We start from the raw sequence: 26,624 nt of genomic DNA on the forward strand, positions 1-26,624 counted from the left end.
GTAAGTATTAATGGCAGTTCAGTACCAAGAAACCCCCCAACAACTGAAAAGGGACTACGGAAGAACTGAAAAGAACACACCAAAAATTTCCAAAATTTCATATATAAGCAGCACACTAAAACCAACTCGCTCATAGTAATGACTTTCAACTAGTAATGGCAACCTATATGCAAAAATGTACACAGACAATTTAACATGAATATTGTAATCAAAGATTCTTGAAAGCACATTGAAATAGTCCATGTAATCCATTAGTCAGCATTGCAGAACAACTTGTTAGGAGCACAGGTACAGCAGCGCACAGTGCAGTTCTTCCATCCGTATCTTCCATTCCCTTTATCATCACTTACTTTTGTATGTGGGTGCTGTTGCACAGCATAACTTGGCCAACCACAGCAGGTGTTTTTACACCAGGTGGAAAAGATAACAATGTATGTTCTTCTGCCTTTACTACCAAATAAAAAGATGGCACAATGTAACATATATGCTGATTGCAGCAGTTAAATGTAATTTTGAGTCCATTTGCAAGGCTGTTGTCACATTCCCCCATCCACTTTCTCTAGCTGGAGCTACAGGTGTATGGAGGCAGCAGGACCAAAGCCATCCCAGGGGCTTCACATGCATGTTTTTTGCTCATCTGTTTTGGACACAACAGATACCAGTGTGGGTGAATGGGCCAGGGTCCTCCCCACCTGCCTGTGACACGGTTTACGTCACAGCTCATGGTGTGGGCACTGGTAGCCCAACATACAGCTTGAGCTATAACCACTTGCATAGACAGATAGTATTTGAGTTCACTTTTACGTCCGTTCCTCATGCTGCATTATAGACTAGCCAGTGTTTGTTAACTCGCTGTGAAGTGCCTTTGGATTGCCAGCAGTTCCAAGATGTCAGCCTGGCAGTCACTGGGCTGGCTGACATTAATTGCTGCGTGAGTATATTGCTGCTTTGCAAAGCAGGTGGACAAGGTCTAAGTGACTGACCTTTAAAGGACGAGCATTTGTTATACTTCCCTTTCCCTCTCTGTTCTTCCTCCCTACATACCTACCCCCATTTAGACTAGTTTATACTGAATCTGTTGATCTGCTAAGTCATGATACTTTTTGGTACACCCAGTCTTCCTGAATTTCAAAGAGAGGGAAAAGAAGTGCATCTATTTCTATATTAATTAATGTAGCAATCAGAATTTAGTATTTTTGAACCTTCAGGAATGTCTTGGGATAGGGTAAATACTATTTTTGCATAAAAGAAGATAACCTAAGATTATACCCGCAAGTTTTTACTTAATCCAGTAGTTTCTTAGAGCCTTACCCTAAAACTGAAGTGGATTTTGAGCCATAAAATGACAGTGTTTGTTCTCCAAATGCAGCACATGTAATCACAATGAGGAGTTCTGTTTCTTTCTTTCTCCCTTGGTCTATTTTTTGCTCCATCATATCACATTGCAGCAGTACACAGGAGAACTAATTCAGACTCTGTTCCAGCTTCTTTGACCTCTTGGATACTCCAAATATATTTTACCATTGCTGAGTCTGAATAGTAAAAGTATTTTGTTCCACCTACTTTGCACTTCAGATCCCATTGAATAGATTCCTAGAAGAATGCAGCCATTAGAAAAAATGGTCATTTAGATCCAAATCCCCTATTCTGAAATTAGTACAGGTTACTTTTTAAATTAATCACTTTTTTTCTCAGATATTTTTTAAGTGTATGTTCTTGGCTAGATATTTCGCAACCGGTTCAGACACATCTTAAATATCATCAGTCAATGTACTTAGTAAGCATTTAACTAACACCATGCAGTTAGTATGCTGTGCTAGTATTTAACATGCCAAAAATCACCTCTTTGCCATCCTGCTAGATCATGAACAGTCCTTAGAAAAAAAATAACATAGGAAACAAAAACAGAATTAACCAAAAAAATCCATATAGAAAGAGACCACATACAAATAAACTAATTGCGAGTTTGCTTTCTCTTTTCTAACAGCTACATCTTCCACACATTACACACATGTGCATTAAAGCTGTTTTAATACTTCGGACTTGGTCTCCTCTCTGTGTTAGGGTAGCCTCATCAGAGAGTGACTCTCTTGTCTCAGCTCTCTCCACACACAGCTTAGTCTGAGCAGCAGCCATCATTGTCCTCCTCTGGGAACAGAAGTCAGAGGATCCAGATGACAAGTAGAAAAAGAGACTCCTCCATAAGCAGCATCTGGCTCTTTGGCAGATTTGTCAAGCACTTCTGCTAATGGGTTTGGATTTGCCCAGGGGTCTTTTATGTGGTTACATTGCAGATGGTCTGTCTGTTCTATCTTCTTCTTCTGAATGCTTTTATTTAAAAGAAGAAAAAAAAAAAAAAAGGCAAAAAACTTTCATCTGATCCTCAGAATTTACACACTCCTTTCCAGCTGATAAGGTTCTTTATGGGTCTCCTAAGATGCCTGTCCAGGCTCCTTTCTGTTAGAAATCACAAAACTTTCCATATATCCAAATGTGTGCCTTGAGCTTTGTTGGCAATTCTGGACTTAATTCTCCAGTTTAGCTGCCAAGTGATATAATTTACTATGATCTGAGTCCATATTATTGTAAAATTTCTTTGGGAGTTACTTTATGTCATTTGTAGAGTGGAGGTAACTTTACCTCCCCTTGAAGCATGAAATATCCTTGTCTTCCCCTAGCTGTCCACCTTTGAAAACCTAAGTTCAAATCTGGATTTGGTTAAATGTGAAAATGAGTATGATGGTCTCAGTCTAATTCATAGGGGATTCTCATCTGCCATTTAAGAGAGGCCCAGGACTGAACCAGCAAGTCTGTGGGAAGGTATGTTTGGCAGATTTGTGGAGAAAGGCATATGCAGCACCCAAATTAAATAAAGCAATTCCACAGATCAACTTTTTAGCAGAATTATTTGTTGTGTGGTGCGAGCACAGAAGAGGACAGAGAGGGAGCGCATCCTTTTTGGTGAATTTCATTGTATTTCTGTTTCAATTTACAACTGAACCTCTGTCAATTTAATTTTTAAGTGTATACTTACACAGTGTAGAATTGGCAGTTGACTAGACATAAGATCATGTTTTATTTCTATGTTATTTCAGGCTTATGTCTTATTTTCCTTCTAATTATGTAGATTAAATTAAATAGAAAAAAACCCCTGTGCTCTCAAAGATGCAGTGCTTTTCATAACTTTCTCAAAATAGTACCAGAGAAACATATTCATTCCCCTTAGCGTTTCGTTATTACACCACATTTCACAACAGTAATATTTTAAAATCTGCTGAGAAACGAAAATAATTGAATTACAAAAAGCAATTGTTATTATTAACATCTCCTACCCTAATGTCCTGTCTCACAAACCGGGTTCTTAACCACCGGGGCACCTTTGCTAAATGCAGTCAAGTTATAGCCTTACATCTGCAGTATACATGTGTGTGAACTTAAAAACCAACACCACTGCAGGGTTTGTTTCCTCCTACCCTGCTTTTTTTCCTCAGGACTTGAACAGAATTGGATATCTAATAAAATATCTACTGATTTTTAAAGGCTAGGCGGTATGTCAGAAGTCATAGCAAGGTCAAACCATTTGGTCTAAGCTGGGCTTTTAGGAGAGGGAGGTATAAAGGACAGTTCCCACTGGACAGGCTGTGTGTGTGCAAGGGCAGTGAGGGGCTGGAGCTGTGGCTCTGCCCTTGCCCCACTCCCATGCCTCTGCCTGGCCAGCAGGTATCCCCGACCCCAGCTGGGGTGCTGGGATGCAGGCTGAGCTGGAACTGGAGGTGTTACAGATTTGTGGCTGGTACCTGCCCCTTCCTGTGGCTCAGGGGGATAATTCGGGGGAGATTGTGCCCCAGAGTCCTCAGCGACATGTATTTATTGACTCTTAGAAAAATCACCTACTTCACCCCAAATTAAAAAGGTACATAAAAGCTGTGCATATGCTTTAAGTCTCGAATTATAAAATTACTTGGGGAAATCAAACAGTGAAGTAAAATGAAACGTAATCATTTGATATCAATTGTAAAGGGCAGCCAGCATGAGTACATTTATCAGGGTATCATTCAGTCTCTTGCTCGGAATAACAGAAATTGTTTTGAATGTAATTAGTTATTGAAAGTAAATGTAATAATCTCCCTGTTCTTTCAGGTGTACAGGTAATAAGGTCTCTTGGACAAAATGTAAAGGGATGTGTGCAACATGTATCTTTGCCATCCAGAATGGCTTTTCCCAGCTACATCTTACAGAAGTAATCAGATGCTGAAGCAGTTAAAGCATCAGGCTCTCAGAAAGTTGTATATATTTATTTTATATTCTAAACCTAGCTCATTGTTGTGACTGCGATTAGAGAAGAGAAATAATTGCTTTTGACACAAACTGTTTTGGAGCCAAACATAATGTGCTCCACATGAGGTAAACTGCAGAATATTTTTCTTGGGAGCCAAGGTTCAGATCAGGTTTAACTTTTAAAGGGAACTTCACTGTTAAAAGTGAGATGCGTTAATGTTTCCCATGTTAAGACTGCTTGCCAATAATTCTCCATGTTTTATATGTACCAAAAAACCCACCCCCAAAACTAGAGAAGACTCAGAATGTTTGCATTAAAACACGAAGTTTGAATGGGACATGGAAACTACAAGGTTTTGGCAACTCCTGTATTCTGCCCAGTCTGTCATCCTAAGTCATCCTTTCTGGAGATAGATGAAGGTCTTGCAGGCCCCTGTACTGGTGGCTAAAGAAATTTTGTTAAAATGAGGTATGGTCACTCTAATAGAACACACCTGAAAGAGCTTATTTTCCAGTGGGAAATCCCTGATGAAGAAGAACTAGGTTTCAATAACTAGTTTGAAATTTAACAGACATTCCAATTCAGGGTAAGTCAGACACAACCCACTCCTGCTCTCTTGTTATGAAAATATGAGTTCATACTTAGATCATGCAGTCCAGGCTCCAATGAAGCAAAATTCCCAGCCTTTCATCCTTGATTTCCCAATTTTCAGTTTGCTTAAATATTATTTTACATCAATAAAGTTGACATTATTATATTGCAATTAATAATGTTATTACTATATTGCGATTATAATGTAGATATGTATCAGGCACCAGTATCTGGATCCAGGCATCACAGCTGTCCCATCTTCATTGGTGGTTGTATTTATGTGGCAGGTCAAGGGAAGGAAGGATGTACCACCATCTACTGCACAGACAAGCCCAGAACGAGGGGTACTTGACAGATACTTCAGATCTAAACAGAAAAGCTCCCCCATCACAAAAGCAAGTTTCGGATACTGTCCAGCCCCCTAGGAAAGGATATGGGGAATTATATCCCTTTTCCTCTGCAAAAGGTAGTTAGAAGATAAGATAGTGATGAAGTTATGCCTAGAAAATCCTCTTTCTCTTGCATGGATGAGTACCAGGGATTTGGAGGACCTTTCGTACTTTGATGCTCCTCTCCATCTCAATCTGCCATTAGCATGTGGTATGGAAGAGGACATTTCCTCTCATTAAAGAGTGAAGGTGCTAGAGCATCCCCTATTAATTGCCCATAGGAAATCAGGGCCTCAAACAGCCCTTTCAAAACTCCTCTCCTTATTGCACTTAAAATCAGGCTGTCATGCCATAAGGAACAGTCTTGTGTTTTCTGTGAGATGTTTTGAAATTCTGTGCAGTAAGCCATGTGGCTTTGAAGGCTGTGTCTTACAAAGGACAGAGTAGCAACATGCTAGTAATTGAAAGAGCTGATTATCTCCCATGTTTCTCTGTATATATGAGAAATAGTCTTTGTGGCTCAAATTAGACTTAAAGAAAACAAAGACACACTTGGTGAGATTCTCCAGCCATTGGGTTTGTTAGCTGTTCCTTACCACTGACCAGGTCAGCTGTCAGAGATGCAGAAAGGACTCAGAAATTCCTATCAGGTTTTTCAGATGGGACTCCAAGCAGTTGTGCTGCAGACATGGCACAGGAGGGAAGGCCATGGGCCTGCTGCTTGCATTGCAGCCATCTCCACAGAAGTGTTTGTTATTTGTTCATGACATAGCTCATCGTGCTGTAAGAACCACAGAATCTGCAAGTGCCGATCACATCTGGAAGTGATCAGAAATGGAAATGGGAGCTGTTGGGTGAACTGCTCTTTGAAAATGTGGCCTTGTGATCCAAAGACTTGCATTTAGGTCTTATGTATCTGTAAGCCAGTAGTCTGTATTTCATGTAAGTTGGATACCTGACAGGTCACTGTGGAACCGCAGTGTCATTATCGCTTTTGATCTATTTAAATGCTCACATAATGACCTCAAGCCTACTTTAGTCACCTTTTCTTAAGTACCAGGCGAAATGTGAGTTTAACCTCCTGTGGTACCTTCACACATTTTCTGTTCACACCAGGACTAGGAACCACATAATGCAGCCTGTGGGCTGTGGGCTGCGTGGCCAGGGTCGTGGCAGCCTGTGAAACGTGCCCCTGCCTGAGCCCGAGCTGTGGCACAGGATCGTGACTGCTGCTGGGGTTGTGCTGGGCAGGGGTCTGCTGTGGGCTAACTGGTGCCCGGGCACGCTCCGGTACAGCCCAGGTTCAGGAAGGGCCAGCCTTGTATGTGCACTAAGAGAAAGGAGCTCCTTACCATTCTCTCTGCTGTTCCATCAGTCCCTGGTCCACGCTGCTTATTAGTTTAGATGTTCTCTGTGTGGGTTCTGGAGTGGTTTTCTCCAACCCGCTGCCTTTTTCTTTGACAAGATGGGAAATATCTGTTCAGACACAACATTACCTCATTCCAGATACTTCCTCCAGTGCCTGCAGCATAGACCCTGAGCTAAAATTGTATCACAACAAACCTATGGCTGTCATATTTGCACAGCCCAGAAAAGAGATCTCAAGGGCTGGAATCCAGCCGGCCAGAAGATATCGCTCTGCGTAGCTTTGCTTTTTGTGCATACATCAGTTTATTACATCACAATGTAGTAGTTTCCCATATAAAATTATAATTTGCCTTTGTCAAATCAAACCAATCCCAAACTGCAAGGTGGGGAGGTGAGGTGGAAGGGCATCCGTATGGAGAAAAAGGCTCTCATTATCTACCTTCTCAGTGACAGCCTGCCCCTTTCGCTAGTGTAGGCCTGTGTTTTGTAACTGAAGAAATCTCCTGAGCATAGAGAGGATGAGCTGAAAGTTTATGCTGAGGTAAATAATTTAATATGTTTCCCTCCCAACCCCAATTTGTCTTGATTTTTATCTATTAATTTTAATACTTGTTGGCTTTGGACCAATGGACTGCATGTCCAACAGGAGAATCCAGTGATGGCTCCTAGAAATTATTCTGTTTTATCCACAAGTGTGGAAATCCAAATTAATTATGCATTGTCTTTTAATCATGTCAGGGAAATGACGTTCATTCCCAATAAAAGTCAGAAAGCAGTGAGAAAACAATGTAATAGGGGTTTGTAGCCAACTGAACTGCACTAGAATAGACAGTGTTCTGTGGTTTTCTGGAAACCACATTAAATGACATTAAACTGAAATAAAATGTCTCAGTCAATCAGAAAATAGGGAAACCATACAGTTACTGACTTTTAAGCAAATGATAGTTTTCAGCAATTATACAGCACAACAATCCAAGCCTTCTAAGTTCATTGCTGTGTTTAGTCATCACCAGAACAAACCTAACCTTTTCACTTCAGTTTTATTCCTCAGGCAGGAAAAGAAAGTGTCAGTTTTTCTTTTACAGCAAGGATAAACTTGAATTTGTAAGCAATTATTTTTCACAGTATTTAGTCATATTTTCACACTAGCCCCATGAGGAAGAAAGCCGTATATCCGTCTCAGTAAAACGATATCTGCCTATTACTATAGGAATAACTGTATGCTAGATAAACAAAAGCTATGGCCTTTTGCATTCACTCATGCGGTGGGGAAAGAGGGAAGCATAGATTTAATGAAGACAAAAAATACCTGATACCCAGTTGTCAGGAAGCACAGAGAATCTCGAGGTGCACAGGATCAAAAAGGGAGGGTGATGGCAAAAGTTTAACTGGGGAAATGGGAAGGGGGGCTGGGGGAGAAGCTGCAGTGCTGTTAAAAGTGTCCTTTTTCTGTAGCTGTGAACAGCATAAGGAGGCACACTACAATGCTGGCCTTTGTCACTGAACCTGCTTGCCCACGTTCTCAGCTGAGCCCTCTGCACCAACTGCGTCCCAAGCACTGAAACTGGCTGCCTGTCAGACAGCTCCTGTAAAGTAATACTGTCTGTGCGAGGGTTTTTTCTTCTGGAATTAGAGCTTGAATAGCCAAGAGAAGGACAATAGGCATGAAAACATAACTGAGATACAATCACAACAGTGCCACTTTATGCACCAAACAATCACCTAAGGAGTCCCATCCTCTGCAAGATAAGCAGTATTGTTGAGATCGAAAAGGCTATTAAACAAAATCAGGCAGTTTTGAGTTTTCCTCAGATTATTGTCACTTTATATTAGAAGGACCCTCTCCACGGTGTGGTTATTGCAGTCCCTGGGTAAAGGTTATTTTCCTATGAGCTTGAATTCATGCACTGGGAAGCTGCATGATGATATTCACGCTTGTAATAAATCATCCATGCTCATAAGGAGTTTACCACAGCCCTTACTGTACACTTACAGTTCTACAAAGCTGAACCTCATGATACTTTTATTATTTATTACCTATGTGGCATTTTTTAACATGGTAAAAAAACTCCAATGTTTTAATTCTTTGTTTCACTAAGGTTCCCTCCCTTTGATACCCTCTGACATTGGCTGTAGATTGACAGAGAAGTATTTTTTTGGAATAACAATGTGGCATTAGTTTGCCTTCTTTCTTTTACTTTTTATATGAAAGTTGACACCCTACTTACAAAACCACGAGAAATAAAAATTATACAGCTAGAACCCACCGTCCATCCCCAAATGGTTGCAAAAAGTTTAGCACTTGTTTTTTGAATTGTTTAAAAAAAAAAGTAATAAAATAAAACTGAAGGGCATTTGCTGGTTTTATCCCTATAACATGACATTTTTTATTGCTTCTTAGCACTGTATCAGATCGCTTAACAAGGTAAGAAACGAGGCCTCAAGGAGAATGAAAATGAGGTCTTGCTAGTGTCCAGCAGTATTTGTTTTTAACTCTCTGTCAAGTTTCCAGAACTCACATGATGGAGGGGCATGCTTTGTGATATTGTGTCTAGAACAGAAAAAAGATCTGCTATTTTGGCCATCTATTAAGCTTGAGCCTGGGAAAACAAGGAGAGGCACTTATCTCAATGGAGAAAATTTCTCTCATCAGTCTTGCTGTTTCTTCATTACCTTTTACAGTGGCAAAAAAATGACACAGGCTGCCATACACAGCATAAAAGCACTTGGAAAAAAACCCCAACATTATTAACCTGTATTTTAGGGTTATGATTGGAAATGTTACTCATTTGAGGAGTGTTCCTAGGCTGTGTGTTGTGTTACGCTATTTGTGGAAGCCTTTGGTGAAAAGATGTTGGAAAGTTTTTTGTTGTGTATTTATATGATTATACACGTGTATGTGTGGATATTTAGCACCAAAAAATTACTAAAAGTTTGCATGTACCTGTGTATTGGTGTACATGTATTTTATGCATGTGTATATACCCTAGAAACCTGTGCATCATCCAGAATCCTTCTCTCTCCACCTTCTTACTGCCCACTGTAGTCTTCGGGGACTGTTTAAGTGTTCGTGTAACTTCTTTTTCATTGCTTTATTTACAGTTTGTGTTGGTGCAAGTAAACATGAAAAAATCCTGGTCTGACTGTGAATGTCACATGTAAAGTACAGTTTTCTAAAAAAAAACCCCTTAGGAAAAAAATATCTATTGTTCTTGATTGTTTTAACATTTCTTGCAGGTTTTATGTAGATTTTACTGAACTAATGACATTTGTGTTTGTGCATCTATTCTATTTTTTTTTTATCAGAGTGAAAGGCTTGTATGAGCTAGCTCAGACTGTATATGGAAGAGAGGTGGGCTTGCTAGTCATGTTCAGAACATGGCTGAAAGATCTGGCTAAAAAATGACTGTGGGAAATGGAAAACAACCCCACCCCACTTGTTTTCAAAACTGTGTAGTTGGTCAGAGCGCTGAGCTGACAGCAGTAGGGAACAGATTTAGCTGAGCCTGAACAGCTCTTTTACCCAACTTCCATATTGCTTTAATAGTTAATTTTAAGTAAAAGGGAATTCCCTGTTTGTTTAATTTCAGAAGCTCTAAGGTAGCTGACACCTGAGAAAGTTTGGGATATGTAAGAACTGGGATTACAACAGGAGGGATATAAGAAAAGCGGGCAGGGGGAACTAACAAAAAAAACCCCTAGATAATGTGGATTTTTGCTACAGTGAAGTTTAGTAAAGATTCTGATGAAGAAATTTATGTAGAGAAAGTCCTATGAAAGAAATTTCAGAAGAAAAATCCTTTAAAATACTTTTTAAAAAAATGATTCTGATTAATTTATAAACTAAATTAAATCATTCAATTTTAAATAGCCTTTAGCTAGTCCTTCTTTCAGATCACTTTTATTTTGGATTTGCTGCAAATTTTGCACAGTGAGGAATTAACATTTGTAAAATGTTTCCGAAGTACTCTGTTTTTACATTAGAATATTCATTATTTTATAAATCTTTGGCAAATGATTTCATACTGTCAATCTTGTTAGTAAAAAAAGTTACAACTATAGTAGAAGTAGATTATGTAGCAAAAGATTTACATGTTAAAACATGATCTCTTTAAAGAAGAAAATTACTTAAATATGATATACTAGTAAAATTCATGAATAATCAACAGAGTTTCTAGCGGTGGAAGGACACAGCTTTTAGTCCACATTTATAGTAGTTTATTTGGAAGTGCAAATGGATAACAGAGTTACAACAACCCAGATTTTCAGGAAAGAGAATTTAAGTCTGCTGAAGAAAAGCAGTGTACAAATGAATATGTGATTGCAATGAAAGAAAAAAATACAGGAGTTTAAAAAACACAAGCCTAGAAGCAGGGCTTGAGCTTTTTACCTTTCAAATAATGGAAGCAAGAGCTATACAGAAATACAGTGATGCAGTTGTCAAATCGGGCAGTCATAATGAGCCATAGTCAAACCTTCTTATGCAAGGTTGGCTTACGGTGATGGGCTATGCACTTCGGCGGTCTGGGCTGCGTAACAAGTTCTGTTTGCCTGCCCTTGGAAAGACAGAGGTGGTTTGGGGGGTAATTTCTCTCTTTGGATGCTGTTCCTTAACCCACTTCTGAATCTAGGTTAACCCTTGAAGAGATGTCATGTCAAGCTAGGGAACAAAATGTGCTGTAATGTGGAAGGCCAAGGAATCACGCACAGCTGGCTTTTTGGTACAAACCTGCTTCAGTTTGGTAGGATTGTCCACATCTGGGTTGGAGCTACCACGGGCATCTGAGAGACTGTTCTGTGAAATGGGATGTTTTAGAGACTTTCCCAGTAAGCCCCTAAAATGATCTACTAAACATGTGCAAATACCAATTTTCAAAGTCTTAAAGCATAGCCAAAGCAGAGTAAAAGACAAATCTGGCTTGCCAGATTTCAGGTTTTCGCTCTGGAGTTTGGAATCATACTAATGTTCTTCAAACAAACAGTCAAGAGAAAATCAAAATATCTTCTTATCAAGTGAACCATTTCCTCTCAAAATGTATCTTTTGATACAATTTAGCAGTTTACTTATTTGCTCTATAAAGGCGTCTGAGGGGGAGAACTAATGCTCAAACAGGTACGTGCCTGGCAGAGAAACAAAACATGGAAAATAAATCTGTACAATGTAGATTTTTAAGCAGCTTTAACAATAGGCTTTATTCTATCTACACTGGAACACACTGCATCTACTACAAAACAGTCTTTAATAAATAACTGCATAAACTTAGAAGTATTAATTGGTCCTTTGGAGATCTCTCTTTCTTACTTTTTTTTTAGTGCAGGAAAACACATACTGAACCCAAACCTGCTTCTCATTAAGTCAGTGAAAGCAGGACTCTGATAAACATTTAGTTTGACAAAATTAATTCAAGATGTTGGAATTATTTCATCCATTTTATTAAGCATTTTTCCTGAATCCTCTATTCACTGAAACTGTAAGATTTTAGTAGGTCTGTTACATCTTACTGAGAATTTTTTAGGCTAAAGATAAACTAAACGCATCTAGAAAGGTGAATTGAGTGACATCTGTTACACAGAAGGTAACGTGCGCTTCAATAAGTAAATCACTTAGGGATATATTAAAATAATCCCCTTACTTGTTCACATAGAGCACCCAGGATAAGTATAATGTATACACATGGTTTTGTGAAACTTTTATTGGTTTGAATATCCTTTTTATCCTTAATAGAGTATCAGTAAGTGCAAGATGTCTTTTACTCATGCAAAGAAAATGTATTTGTAAATACACTGCTTTTAAAATAGTATTAGTTAATTAGCTTGCCACGTCTGTGGACTGAGGTGCCATTTGCTTTAGAAAAAAAATATAACGCAAACAAAATACTTTTCTGCACAGAAGGTTTCATACTGGTATGGAACAAAACCTATTCCTTTTACAAAGTTGGAATGTTTATATTCTTTGCCAAGCAAATGAAAATTGGTGGATTTAGTTTTCTAATTAAGAAAACCTGATTCGATTAAGAAAATCTGATTCATTTGCGTGTGAAGAGTGCTTAAGATAGATACTTCTTAAATACACTTGGCTAGGTATATCAGTGATTTTGCTTTTAAAATATTGCTGAAGCATTCACATCGGTGGCCTTTATATATATATTTGTGTGAAAAGAAATTATTGTCATTTTCATGCTAAACAAGAAAAAAAGCACGTGAACTTTCTAAGCTAGAACTGCCCATTAGGTGTCTGTGGGCTGATAGTAGTTGAACAGGAAATCATGACACTTACCCTGCTAAGTGAACACGTGGGGAGTATTACACTGTATATGCAATGAAACATATATTGTTTATTTTGTGTAGCATTCTCCTGCTCCCTTAAATATATACAAGATGGAAACTCACAGACTTTTTTTAACCTTTAGCTGCTATCCTCGTACAGAAACTACTAAATAAAACCTGAAGGACTACTAAACCACCTGAATTCATTTTATTTGATCTAACACTGATCACATTTCCAGTAGACAATGAATATAATGCACTGCTGACAGATGTGCGGAAATGTATATACAATTAAATGAAGAAATCTGGGTCAAGGCAGTTCAAATCTTCGTTTTTGCCTTTGCATTTCCTTGAATATGGCTATAAAATTCTTGCCTGCTAATGCATACCCTCCTGCAATATCAGTTTTCCCCTGCTCATCCACACTGCTGCCGGGGAGGCTGCCCTGCCAGTGGAGTATCAATGCATCTCAGGTTTGATTTGAGCGCTTACTGGAGTAAATGGCATTCTTTCCTTCATGTACCTTTGGGTAAGGCCTTGGTGCATTTTCCCAGTTGAGATGCAGTATTTCAAACATTTCCTGGAGCATATTCAAGACATGAAAGCTCTAAATCTGTGTCTTGGGTTAAATGAATGCAAGGAGAGGCAAGCTAGAGCATCCAGGAGGTTAGTGGAATTAGGAGCACAAAATGGGAGACATTTTCATTCCATGGTGTTGGTTGGTGTTTTTTTTTATTTTCCTTATCTTGGAGTTAAAAAAATAGAATCAGACAGCAGATCCCTATTTGATGGAAAGATGGTGGCGTTTTGTTTGTTTTGTTTTTTCTCCAGAAGAAGGTGTATGGAGCACAGAAGATAGACAATGTCGAAGTGAAACTTGCAATAAAGACTTGAGATGCTGGGTGTTGCCTTAACGATTTGCCACTGGTTTTCCTGGTCAGAATATATGAAGAATATGTAATTCATATAATATCTGAATATACAGGAGTAATTATTTTTATTGAATTATCCCACCTGTTCACCTCTTTCCTAGCCATTTCAGTATTTTACAGTGTAATTGGGCTTTTACAGCTCTGTAAGACAATCTTTCTGTTTGCCTTTGTAGTATACATATGGTAGACAGTTCTCCTGTTGCAGATGGGCTGGCAACTTTGCTTTTATATAGCAAAAATGTTTCTTTGGGGAAAAAATCTGCATAATTAATTTATAAATGAAGCAAGGAGTAGGCAAGCACACACTGTAAATTGGATTGCAATTACCGGTCTATCAAGAAATGCTCCCTGTCTGCTTTCTCTGAGAAAGGCAGATCTGCTGTCAGGGAACGAAAGCCATCCACAGTCCCCCCAGTATAACTGTCATGCTGAAATCCATTGCCGTCTAAATCACTTGAAATTTTGCAAGTTTCCTAGAAATGACTCAGAAGAAAAAAAAAAATAAAATCAAGTGAGCTCATAAGAATATATACATTTGTAAGAGAAGAATCTTGCAGATGTATGGGAAAGTTCTGTTCATTCACCTGTATGGTCTGTTTCTATGGTGTAGTGTGCATGCAGTGACTGCTGATTATTGGAATACAGAAAATTAGAGGCAGAAGTTCCTATTCTGACTTTTTGTGTAATGACTGACTTTTCATTTAACTTCTGTTTTCTTCTAAGACATACCTATATATACGCATTTATCCTTCCATCTGTCCATCCATATATACACACTCCTTTGTGCACATCTTTTACAAGCTCTTTGAACAGTTTCATAATCCTGTGTCATTTATTTCGTATTACCTAAAGGAAAAGTGAAAAATACTGGTGGTGTTATTCACATCAAATTATTAGCTACTTTCCTCGGTTTGTAAAAAGCAAAGACCTTAAAGGAACCTGTACTGATCTGTTAATCCGGCTTTTATTATTCAATTACAAACTCTCCATGTAAAAAGGTTGTTATAGAAAAAGCAGTTTATTACGGACAGTATAAAAATGCATTTAAATACTGTCACCTTCTTCTTTAACAGGTCTATGGAAATGCAAGATCTAGCCAGTCCTCATAATCTTGTTGGAAGTAATGATGCACCAGGTAGTTCCAAACTGGATAAACTTAATCTCAGTAGCACATCAGTTACAACAAATGGAACAGGAGGTAAGTGTAAGACACTGCTGGCACATAGACAATTTTGGATAATTTTTAGTTATATGCATGTTTAGCATAATTTTAAGGATGACCATAAACGCATTTATAAACCCAGCAAAAATTATGAAAAACTGGCAGTCCTACCAGTGTAAATCTACTAATTCCAACAGCACTTCTTTTCTTTGCACTGATTGAAGTAAGAGACAGAAGTGTACAAAAGGTGAAACAAGGAAAATCTCCCAATGGTTGGTTTGAACAGTGTTGAAGGTTATACCTGTTGGTAACATCAAACAGATTGCATTTTTTTGCCATACTTCATTGCTGAGTAATAATTTACTCTATACCCTGAGCTATGCACATCTAGGTTAGTTTATAATCTCTGTCGAAAGAAGTGCATCAAAATTAGACTTTTTTTTTTTTTACACGACAAACATGGTAATTCCATTTCTTGGCAGGTAATGATAGTTTGTCATAAAGAGATTTTTAGATTTTCTTCAAAAGTAACTGGTTATTACTGCTGTTATCTATTACTGTAGGGACAGCACTGCCATGCAGCTACAACACAGATGTTCCAGTGCTTTCAGATAGTAGATTCTACTATAGCTGAGTTGGAGCAGTGGGATGTGGAATACCATGTTCTGAGATGGCAGTCCTATTCCCATTAGTGTCCATGAGAGTGACACCATAGACAGAAGTCAAGCTAGAGTTACAGCCCTCTTTTTTGGATTTTATACATTGCTGTCTTTTTTTAACAGTTGGCACCAATAAAATGTTGTTAATTTTTCTTTCTGGCCACAATGTAAAGCATTTTGTTCACTTATCCCTATTTAGAAAAAAAAATCTGTCAATGTCAATTAAAATTGTATGTGCCCGTGAGGGTAACAGCTCTGCAGAGAAGGGCTGAATCGTTAAGGTTCAACCTATTTATATTTTTTGAATACAGTCCTTATTCTGGCATAAAGAGAAGGGAAAAACTTCAAGCATACCATTAAAGAACACAAATAACTCAATGCTTCTATATTATACTTGCATAAATAAAACAGTTAAAATAATACTCATAAAAACAATACAATGCAGTTAAAAAACTTGGCTCAGAGTGCAAAAACACTTACTTGTCTAGAAGACTATTCACATACACTGAACAGACATTGGGAGAATGAACCATTATACTATTCCTGTTCTCAGGAGACAACATGACTGTGTTAAATACTGCAGACTGGTTGCTGAGTTGCAGTACTCCCTCTTCTGCAACAAGTATGAGAGACCCTGGTACAGTGCATGTGTGTGGTGGTGTGTTTCCGTGACTGCTGTGTGACATCTCTCTTGGTTTGCTCTGCTCGTTTGTTATGTGGTTTGAACATTTTCATGGGTTTTTTTCCCACCCCTGTTTTTCCACCCCTTCTCAGAGGCCTTTCCCACAGCCAGAAAACTGGTAGGAAGCTGCAATAAACAGTTACTTTGCCATACTTTGAAAGTCATTTGATGAGCAAGGAGAATTTAACCCACTTAAAATTAGCTTAACTGTCTACATGCTCTGAGAGACATGGTGATCAACATCATTGGGAACTGCCAGTAATCAGCATTGCTAGAAGCCAGACCAATGGATTTTCCACAGAATGTGCATTTCTTTTTCTTTTATTTTTAGGAACAACATTGCATGATTACCTGAGCACAAATCAAGGTTGTCACTATTGTTACTACTCCTACTACTACTTTCATTATTCATTGAAGTCTAGTGTGCTACTACATGGAACTTGCCACTTCACAAACATTTGGCCAAATTTTGCAAGCTGTTGTTTTCATTAATGAGTTCCCTGTCATGTGGTATTAATTGTTATAAGTTGTAATGATTAATAATAATCAAGTATGTGACACTGTTGCAGTACATATGGGGTTAATGATAGGTGTAAACATGCATCACTATGACTCTACAAGCCATTACACAGGTGCTTAAGCTTTGGACAGGTGCAGGTTTGGACTAAAGATAGGCAGATCTCAAAAACTTTCCTTTTATAAAAAGTGCTCAGAATTAGCTTGCCATTTGTCAGTCACATATCCAGAGAGAATTTACAAAAAAAAAAAAAAAAAAAAAAAAAAAGTTCAGACTTGAGCACAAAAGATTGCTTGCACTAGAATAACTGATTCCATGTGAATGCTCCTGCTCAGTTACAAGAATTTAAGGAAGGACTGAGCTAACTTAGTCTGCCACCTCAGTTAACTACTCAGCATGTTCAGATAAATGTGGAAGTCAATAATTTAAGTACTAATTATCTGTAGTGAGGAAATGTATTGTGAAAGTCCTTGCATTACTTGCATTAAATCTGATTCTCCATATGCAGAAGTTTAGATCTGTGCTTCTTGTTGAGTATATTCCTAGGAAGACCGTTAAGGCTTGCTAAAAGAAAGGAAAATTGTTTCTATGACAAGCTGTGTGGTTTAGTGAGCTTTTCAGTCAGACTTGCTTGCTCTAACAGCTATTGCACTTGCTTGTCTGGTTCATGCATAATAGTGACATCTCTTGCCCCTAAAACACCACGTTCATTTTCAGTCATTAACATAGAGTGGTTCTTTAGGAAAAAAAGAGGTTGGCAGAGCAGTACTCATGGTGGCCTGCTAAGTCCTTTCATCAAGTGAAGAACTTACATTGTAGAAGCTGTGGCCTGTTGTGAGCTGCATTCTGAGTTTGTCTGAGAATAATTAAGTTTGGAAGGGATCACTGAAGGTCAGCTGGGCCAAGCCCTGCTCAGAGCAGGGCCAACTTTGTTATTAGATCGTGTTGCTGAAGGCAGCGTCTAGCTGAGTGTTGAGTATCTCCAAGGTGGAGGTGCCGCAGCCTCTCTGATCACCTGTCCCAGGGCCTGACTACTGTCATGGCAGAGAATTTTCCTCTTACATCTGATTGGATTTTTTCCTTGCTGCAGCTTGTGTCTATTGCCTCCTGCCATTTCACCGGGTACCTTTTGAGAAGTGTGCCATTTTTCTTTGTCATCTTTGCAGCTTCCCATTAGATAACTGCAGGCAGCAGTTAGCTCTCCCCTTTCTAGGACAGCACAAGACCAGCTTCTTCCATCTGTCCTTGTACTTCATGTGTTCCAGCCCCTGACAATCGTGGTAGCTCTACTCTGTTAGCATGTGCAGCCTTCACTGTTAGCAACCATCAAATGTGTTTCCAGCTTGAGATTGCTTTTAATTTTATTTTGACTCTTTCAATATGTCAAAAAACACCCAACACTAATCCATGCTTTAAAAAATAGATATTAAATGCATCATCTTTAAAGTATTCATCCAAAATGCTGATTCAGACTCTTAGTCTTTGCATTATGTCTAGAGCAGTTGCCATAGTAGTATCAGACCCACAGTTTATCTTGCATGTGGGAAACATAGGGCTGATTCTGTGTTTTTAATTGGAATCAGCTTTTATTTTGATTTCAGCTTTAAATGTTCCTGAGTTTTTTGATCTGATGTTAGAAATCTTTTTTTTTTTTCTTCTTAGTTAGCTTTGTGCTTTTCCCCCTGTTGGTTTAATGACATGCAACACAAAGAAAGAAAGGTAATAGTCCAATTCTCTAGCTACACTGAGGAAAGACCTTGAGGAATTCCTTACTGTGATAAAATCTGAATGTAACAAAGTAGAACTGTTTAAAATCAAGCACGTACAAAATTACTTTCTACATGCATTTTTCAACAAAACACAGTGCCAATATGATGTTTCTTCTCAAGTTAAGTACATGAGAGAGTTTCTTTTGGTTTAGATCCTTTTCTGCTTGACAGGGAGAGAAAAAGATGGTGACTGTTGGTGCCGATGGAAGTGCACTGCAGCTGGCATTAACCAGAACTAGACACAACTCTAAAGTAAACTTTTCAATTCATTACTGAAGTTTGTGTTAAATAAAAAGTTAGACACATACTGTATTGTCTTTCTGGATGCAATACTGAGCGTAGATTTGTAGCTCAGTATAGGCAATAGTGGAATACCGTCTTGAATAGAAGGAGGTAAAGGTACTAAAAGTAGTTTTTTTCATGTAGGTAAATGTGTACACTTTGCAGAGAAGAGAGACACGCATCTTATAAAGTAAAATATGACCAAAGTTCTTCAGAGGTGAAAATACAGATCTTTCAAACTTAGTAGTATGATTTTTCATACTCCTATGGATGTATGTGCAGATACCTGTATATAGTAATCAGAAAACAAATTTAGTTACTGTTCATGCTTCGGGTAACAATACATGTTCAACATGACTGAGAAGCCTGAGTTTCAGTGGAGGCAATCATTCTGTGAGGAATGACCCTTAAGCTTTTTCTTGATTAATATTTTATTGATCTGATGGAAATAAAATCACACCTGTCTCATCTAAATAGAGAAATGGGAATGATTGATTATTCTTATGAATCACTGTACATTTTGTGTAATTTTTGTCACAGCTTCTTTTTTTTTTTTTTTTTTAATGAGAAGATAACAGCCAGGAAAATGGCAAGGAGGGCACAACAGCTTGAAAAAATGCTACTAAAATTCTTCCCAGATGATTTCATATTGAATTAATATCCTGATGCTTGCAGGGACGATATATGGGTGTGGCAATTATACTGAAGAGAAGCAATAACGAAAGGAAGTTTATGCTTAAAAGACACACATTCAAATATTTTTTAATCTTTCACGGTAAATAGAAAGATATAACTGTAGTAACTTGTGTAAGAAGGTGCTATTTGCTTTGATTAGCACCAGTGCACTGGCAACACCAAAGGGCACTCTCCCTGTCAGAGACAAATGCATTCTGATTTTTTAGATTTTCCCTACTTGATCTAAACAGACATCCCTCAAATTCAGCATAGGTCCCTTGTGCACTTGTAGACATCTGCAGCCTCTCATATGACTCACTGAAGAGCCGTTAAGCAGCATGACTAGAAATCAGGTGTGATACTGTAGGAGAGGCAACTCAGGCAAGGCCAGTCACAGGCAGCTGTACTGGTGGCTGTGCAGTTCCTGGTGAGCTCCTCGAGCTCCCAGACACAGAGAGGAATAGAAGAATGGTTCGTGGTTCTGTAGGTGTTATGGACATTTTTCCCCATGAGAAAACCAAATCCTTTTTTCAGCTCATCCACTAGCTGTTCTGCTACAGACTGTAAGAGGCATGGTGAACGTGAGGGCAGCTCAAGCTGTGCTTGGACTGAATCGCCCTCTGGAAGTAGCTTGCTTTCTCAACTGAACAAAAAGGAAGATTAGTATGCACATTTTATATGCCTCAGTTAGGTGACTTGAATCTGAGCCATGGTTTGTAAATACATTGCTAGCTCATAATATAAAATTCCCTACACACACACACACACCCCCCACCACACACATACCACACACACACCCCCATTATTGCCATTGATGCCAAACATGGATGCAGCCATGTTGACAGACAAGAGCTTTGGTCAGTTTACCTGGTGTCCTTGAAGGCATCAGGTAAATAGATGGCAGAAAGCGCCTTTCCTTGCCATATGTTAGACCTGCTGGAGGGGCTCTGTCAGCCCAGCTGTCACAGCAAAGACTTCTTCTCAAATCTCAGGCTGTGTCCTTGGAATTTCAATACCTGGTGTATGACCCTGGCAGTGGCCTATGCAGGTCTTCATTACCACTTTGCTCTGTGCCCCTGGGCAGCCACCAGTCCTGTGGTATCTATAAGAAAGTTGCTGATACATATGTGATAAATGTTCACACACCCCTAACTGACCTTCGCAAAACAATTGTGATAATGTGATGAGGGTTTTCACATTTTCCAGTCAAACATCTAATAAAAGCTGCAGTGTATTCTGTACTGCTGTTTCTTACTACAACAGTTAGAAGGGCAGTTCCCAAACTGCATTACAAAAGTCTGTGCCAGACAGTCTGTTCAGGTAACATACTGAACTATAAAATCTAGACTGCCTCTGTTGTGCTTTCAGTTATAGCTTGGATGGCAAGATGCATGATGATCCGTAAGAAATAAATTGAGTTCGGAGTGAACCCAAGTGTTTGGTAACCTGAGCTAGAAGCTGACTTGTCATGGCTGTCATTTGTGTCCTACTCTAGTTCTTTTGCTTTTGCTTTTTCTTTTAAACATCTCTCTTCATTTATGGAAAATTGCTTGCTGGTGACCTAGCTCACACCCCCCCCCCCCCCCCCCCCCCCGCAGACTCTGTAAAAGGGGAAGGGGAAAGGCAGAATGCTGGCACTGTGAAAGTAATTTGCTTCTATATGAGCATGAAACCATATTATTATTGTTTCACTTGTCAGGCAAAACTATTTTTGTTACATGCTACATCCCTTGACAGCTAATGTTTCCTTCCTCTCTGCTACTCTTAGGGAATTGTTAGAATCCATTAGATTTAGGTTGAAATCTCCCCAGAAGATATTCCAGTTGCTAAAACAAATAGATAGACAAATGCACAGATAAAAAGCTATGTAGATGCATGAACATTCCAAACAGCAAGTGTAGATTGTCTCAATACGGTGGTAGAGTGAAGGTCGAAGCTGTTGCACCGCATGCTTGTTGTAGCTGGACTACAGCTAGTGAGACTGGCATGAGGACTCCAGTGTAAATTTAGAAGTAAATTCTCATGTCTACTTATTCTTCTATGTAGTGTCTCTTCTTGCAGTCAAAACAGAACCCATGAACAGCAGTGAAACAACAACAACAACTGGAGATGGATCGCTTGACACTTTTACTGGGTCAGGTAAAGCCATAATAAGATCACGTATTGTTAGAGGCACATTAATATGGCATTTAATAACCTTCACTAATGAACATTTCACTGCATGGTAGCAATCTGTAAAAAACTAAAATAAAGTAACATTTAAATACATAGCAATAATAATAAATAATAATAGTAATAGCTTTTTCATTTTTTAATTGAAAACTTGCAATTTTCATGAGCTATGATCTTAAAGAAGCTTTAGTGATGCCTAAGATAATTACTGTATGCAAAAATTTTATAGTAAGAATGTTATTATTGTGTTGTAGATTTTTCTCAGTGTTAGTCTTGTACAATCTTAGGAAGGAAGAAATAGATTGTATTTGTTTACAGCCATTTTAATTTGTAAAATCTAAAATCTTAAGGATTTTATTTCAGTGCTAATCTTTTTATTCCAATGAGCAGTGTGTTAGATTAAACACTGACCTGATTGCCATAAGCTACTTTCTTTACATGAAAATAAAGTCTATAATTTACTTCACATAATTGTAAGTTTCTGTTACCTTCTAAGAAATTCAGACAAACAGAAATTTTTAAGTAGATTCCTGTGGAAAACTGTGGAAAAGTACAGATAATCTGCCTTCTATTCATTAAAATGGATACTGCTAATAATAAAAATATTAACAAGGAGAGGAGGGAGATTACATCTTGTGTCTGAAAACACTATTTCAGTGATGGCCTGACTGAAACATCACTGATGCCCAGAGTCACCACTCCACACTGATACTACTATTACTTTAGTAGACTTAGGTTGTCAAGCCCTATTTGAAATATTTTGGAAATCATAATGTTTTTGTGTAATGAAAATGTTTTAAAAATTGAGTGTATGTTTCTGGAACTGTTTTTTAGGCATCAGTAAATGCAGATATACTCTAAAGTTGGTTATTCAGAAAGGTATCTGTAACAAATCTAGTGCCTCAAGAAAAGGTCTTTTGTGAGATGTAGAGCAAGTGTATAGTATTTCTGATTAGAAAAAATGAAAACATTGTCCTCATTATGATTATGCTGAAAGGAGCCCCATCAAGTTAAAGTCTAACAAGTTCCATAAAAGAATTAATATTCTTGGATAAAAATTAGCTTTTCTTTTTCACTCTGTTGTTACTCTATCCTAAAATTTTATTAGTAATGATTACAGTTTATAAAATGTCCAACCCTATATATGATTTTGTCATTGTTGGTGAAGTTTTATCAGCTTCTGCCATGTATTTAGGACTGATTTGAATTCCATGTGTAAAACATGGCTAAGGCAACATTTTCATGCAGGAGCGCCAAAAATTGCAGCCTCCAGTCCAGGTTTAGACAGTGAAGTAACAGCTCGATTTCCCCAGGTGCCACTCACCCGTTAGCTTCCACTGACTTCAAAAGAAGTGTTGAGATCTCTACACTTTGGAGATTTGGAAACAATTGGTGCCTCCAAAAAAAGGCAGGAATTTGAGCCTTACACAATCATTTTTGTCTGTTAGCCACCTGCATACTCAAAAGAAATATGAACCTGATTCTCAGTTTAGGCCACAGACTCAAGCATTAAATGAGTGTGGTCATTCACAGTGGGATATCAATAGTCTGCCTGTCTGGGTGATGTGCAGTCTTCATGAGAGGCACGGAGCTGCCTTGATAACGCACTGATCCTTTTATAGGGAGTAAATCCATTACTTTCACACTTGACTTTTACTGGTACTTGCGAATTGGACCGTTTGGTTGGCTCAGGTTTGTGGAAGAAGTATTCCTCTGACTTTTTAACCTAACTGGTTATTTCAGAATTTTAATGGGTTGCCAAAGACAATAAATACTGACTAGTAGAAAGATGTGATTTCAGACAAACCAGCTGCAATTGAAAACAATGCGTAACAAAGCTCAACAGTGAGCAGTTTGGTTTTTCCTAATGATCAGTTACATATGTGTGTTATTCCCAACTATGACAAAGTGATGATGCCAGTACTTCCCTGCAGCTTTCAGATCACCTGTGAGCTCGTTTTGTGAGGATGCCTAGGCATATAGGCCACTAGAAGGGATGTCACCTACCCTGTCTTAAACAAACACAGGTCAGATGGATTCAAGCATTCTTTGTTGAGTAGGGAAGGATTTAGGGATGTTATCAAATATTTTATGAAATGAGACATGGGTGAAAATACAACTCCTGGTGCTGAGAGCCATGTGAGAGTCTGCCATGCAGAAATCCTCTCCTTCAAATATTCTACCCATTAAAATTGATTTCCATGCTCCAAGGGCAGTCAAAACCTGTGGCATGTCCTGGAGCTGAGCAGAAGGCTCAAAGCAAAGTAAAGTAGCCAGCTCTGTCCCTAAGGACCAGCTGTAACACAGAAAGTGATGGTCAAACAGACTGTGCGAGGTGCCGAGCAGGAAAGACAGATTAGGCTTCACAGGTAGCTGTGAGGAACTCCAGTTTTTGATTGAAAAGTTGACAAATAAAGCACATAGATATCTCAAATTTAGAGCTACAGTCACCACAGAGGCCTTTTGGCAGGCCTCTGCTCGGATGTTGCAGCTCACGTCTTGCTCTGGTTCCTGTCCTGCAGAGTGTCCCCTGGGAGAAACTCTGCCTCTTGGAAAGGGTTAGCCAGGTGGAGAGTCATGTCATGCACCACTCTTCCTCCTCCTTTTTCTTCGAAGAATGACAGTTGGTAATTAATATCAGTACACTTGATTTGAAGCTTTATGGTCCTGCAGTAGACCCCCATTGGGATGGGTATTCTCAGGATGTGGAGATCTGGACAGCCTTGAACTGAGCCTTTTCATACTCTGAATTTGCTGCAGCTGCTGTACTGCGAGTGCATGCATACTTATGTTTATATTGCTTACAATACTGGATTAACTTGAGAACTGTTTATCATTTTAATGGAGCGGAGAGGCATGTGAAGTTCTCGTCATCCTTTTTACTTAGTATTTATTACACTCAAAAAGGATATAGAAAACAATTTCTGAAGGCTATTAAGGCAAAGTTAGGAAATGCCACCGCTGTGTAAGCTACGTTTAGTCCCCTTGTGTGTAGACATTGTGATTTGTTATTTAAATGAGATCCTTTTAACGTACCCTCTTTGCACAGAATTTTCTGGATGCATAATGAAAAAATAAAAATCCTAGCCTGTGTTAATATACAGAACTCAACACATACTATCAGAACAGTTTATGGTTATTTAAATTTTCTGCAGCCACCTTGGCCAGTTGAGCTAACAGGGTGACTGGTAAGAGCTGGCTGCCAGCTTCTTGTCTTCTCTGTGAGTCAGTGTTAGTGGGGAGTGGAATATGCCCTTCGTGCCACAGTGAGACCTGAGAAATCAAAGGTCTTATACCTGCCCTGAAGAGGGTTCCTCTGGTAAATTCACCTAGTGAAGATGTAGAAATATTTTAGTTTTTCAGAGGAGAAACAGATTTTATTTTGTTGTTAATATAAGTAATGTAAAATAGTGTTTAGCCCCATTCATATAAATAGCTATATAAAGTGGTGCAGTTATAAAAACCATAACAACCTGCCTCCATCATCTCTTCCATTGCCAGCAGTCCTCAGAAGCAGGGTTAGGAGGCTATCCAGCAGTGAAAGTTCTGTTAAGTTTGATAACCCTTAGAATTACCAATCTGATCTATGAGATACAGGTGTGGTCCACAGGCTCTGCTCAGTCATAACTGATATGACATGAGTCCTATTCTTAGTCATACTCAGTTATCTTACACCCTGTTTCTCAAACATCTCACTGTCTAAAATGTAGCGCACAAATTGATGAGACAAGCTACCGGAGAGAGTGAAAGGAACAGACTTTTTAATTTGAAAAGTACACAATTCACTCTGGGGGCACTTGCCTCTTTCTCTCTCTTCCCTGTAACTGGTAGTATTTTATTTTCTTGTCTGAATTTATAAAATAAGGTATATGCAGAAAGAATAAAAGAGTAGGCAGGACATTTTTTTGCTGAAAAAAATCTAGCTTTTGATAGCTCAAGTGGTTTAAATGAACAGTAATTAATTTTTTGTAGTTTACTTCAGGTGTGGTGGAATGGTAAATGTGCTTTACCCAAACTGATTAATCAAGTGAGCTGTCATCCAGCAAATGATCAGACAAAAAGTGAGCAGTATGGGCAAAAAAGATCCGATATGCTGATAATGGATCATGAAAGTTCCTCTCCCTGAGAATCACCAAGGTCACTCTTGTTAGCTGTTGCTTGTCTTTAGAAAGGTCATAGGGATACAACAGGGAAGATAAATTACCCTTCCAGCCTTAAATAACTAAGAGCATCCTTTAGAGTTCTATGGGCTGATTATGTTGATATATACAGCTATAGGTTCATCTTAACTCTGGGAATAGCTGTATGCACACATAGTGGATCAGTCTGTGGATTAAGTTTAAACCACAGAAAGGCATTCTCAGGAAAAAAGAATACCCACACAAAATTAAATTCAGCAGATTTGCATCACAGACAAGCCCTCAATATCTTTTCAATCAGCAACTTGTTTATGAAATCTGGTGGCATATGATCCAAAAATTATTATACAGTTCTTCTCTTTTTACAAGCCATACTCAACTACACATTTAAAAAAGAAGCTAATTGTTTTTATTCTACTGTATTTTCCTTTTAAGTCCTACATGTTCTAAATGCATTTAAACTAGCTTTCAAAATAAAAAGTTCTGCATATGTTCAAAGCAATAGATCGCAAAGACGTTAATTAGGCCTGGATGTAGAAGTATATCATGTTTTATAAAATAGTTAGGAACCTAAACCTATTTGTCACTTATATAATTCTGAAAGTTCATTTCTACAACCATTATGAACAACTCAGGAAAAGGGTACACTTTGAAGTACAACTATGATTGATTAGACTAAAGAAATTCCAGTGCTTCGTTGTGTACTACTTTAATCTTTTGAAAAGTGAATGAACAGCAGAT

The 26,624-nt window shown here is 38.4% G+C and overlaps 1 protein-coding gene across 9 annotated transcripts in view; it reads left to right on the top strand.

Moving 5' to 3' along the window:
- Window positions 1-26,624, top strand: part of EYA4 (EYA transcriptional coactivator and phosphatase 4) — a 158,009-nt gene that overhangs the window by 89,638 nt on the left and 41,747 nt on the right. For 6 of the 9 annotated variants that reach the window (XM_055811194.1, XM_055811193.1, XM_027796000.2 and 3 more), the window contains exons 4-5: window positions 14,900-15,024; window positions 21,619-21,711. In XM_055811194.1, the coding sequence (XP_055667169.1) occupies window positions 14,900-15,024; window positions 21,619-21,711 (218 nt within the window). Of the gene's footprint in view, window positions 1-14,899; window positions 15,025-16,200; window positions 16,270-21,618; window positions 21,712-26,624 lie in introns of all 9 variants that reach the window. The other 3 variants (XM_027795993.2, XM_013304657.3, XM_005230135.3) reach the window with 2 other exon arrangements.

The sequence above is a fragment of the Falco peregrinus genome, chromosome 7 (assembly GCF_023634155.1).
Source record: "Falco peregrinus isolate bFalPer1 chromosome 7, bFalPer1.pri, whole genome shotgun sequence".
NCBI lineage: Eukaryota > Metazoa > Chordata > Aves > Falconiformes > Falconidae > Falco > Falco peregrinus.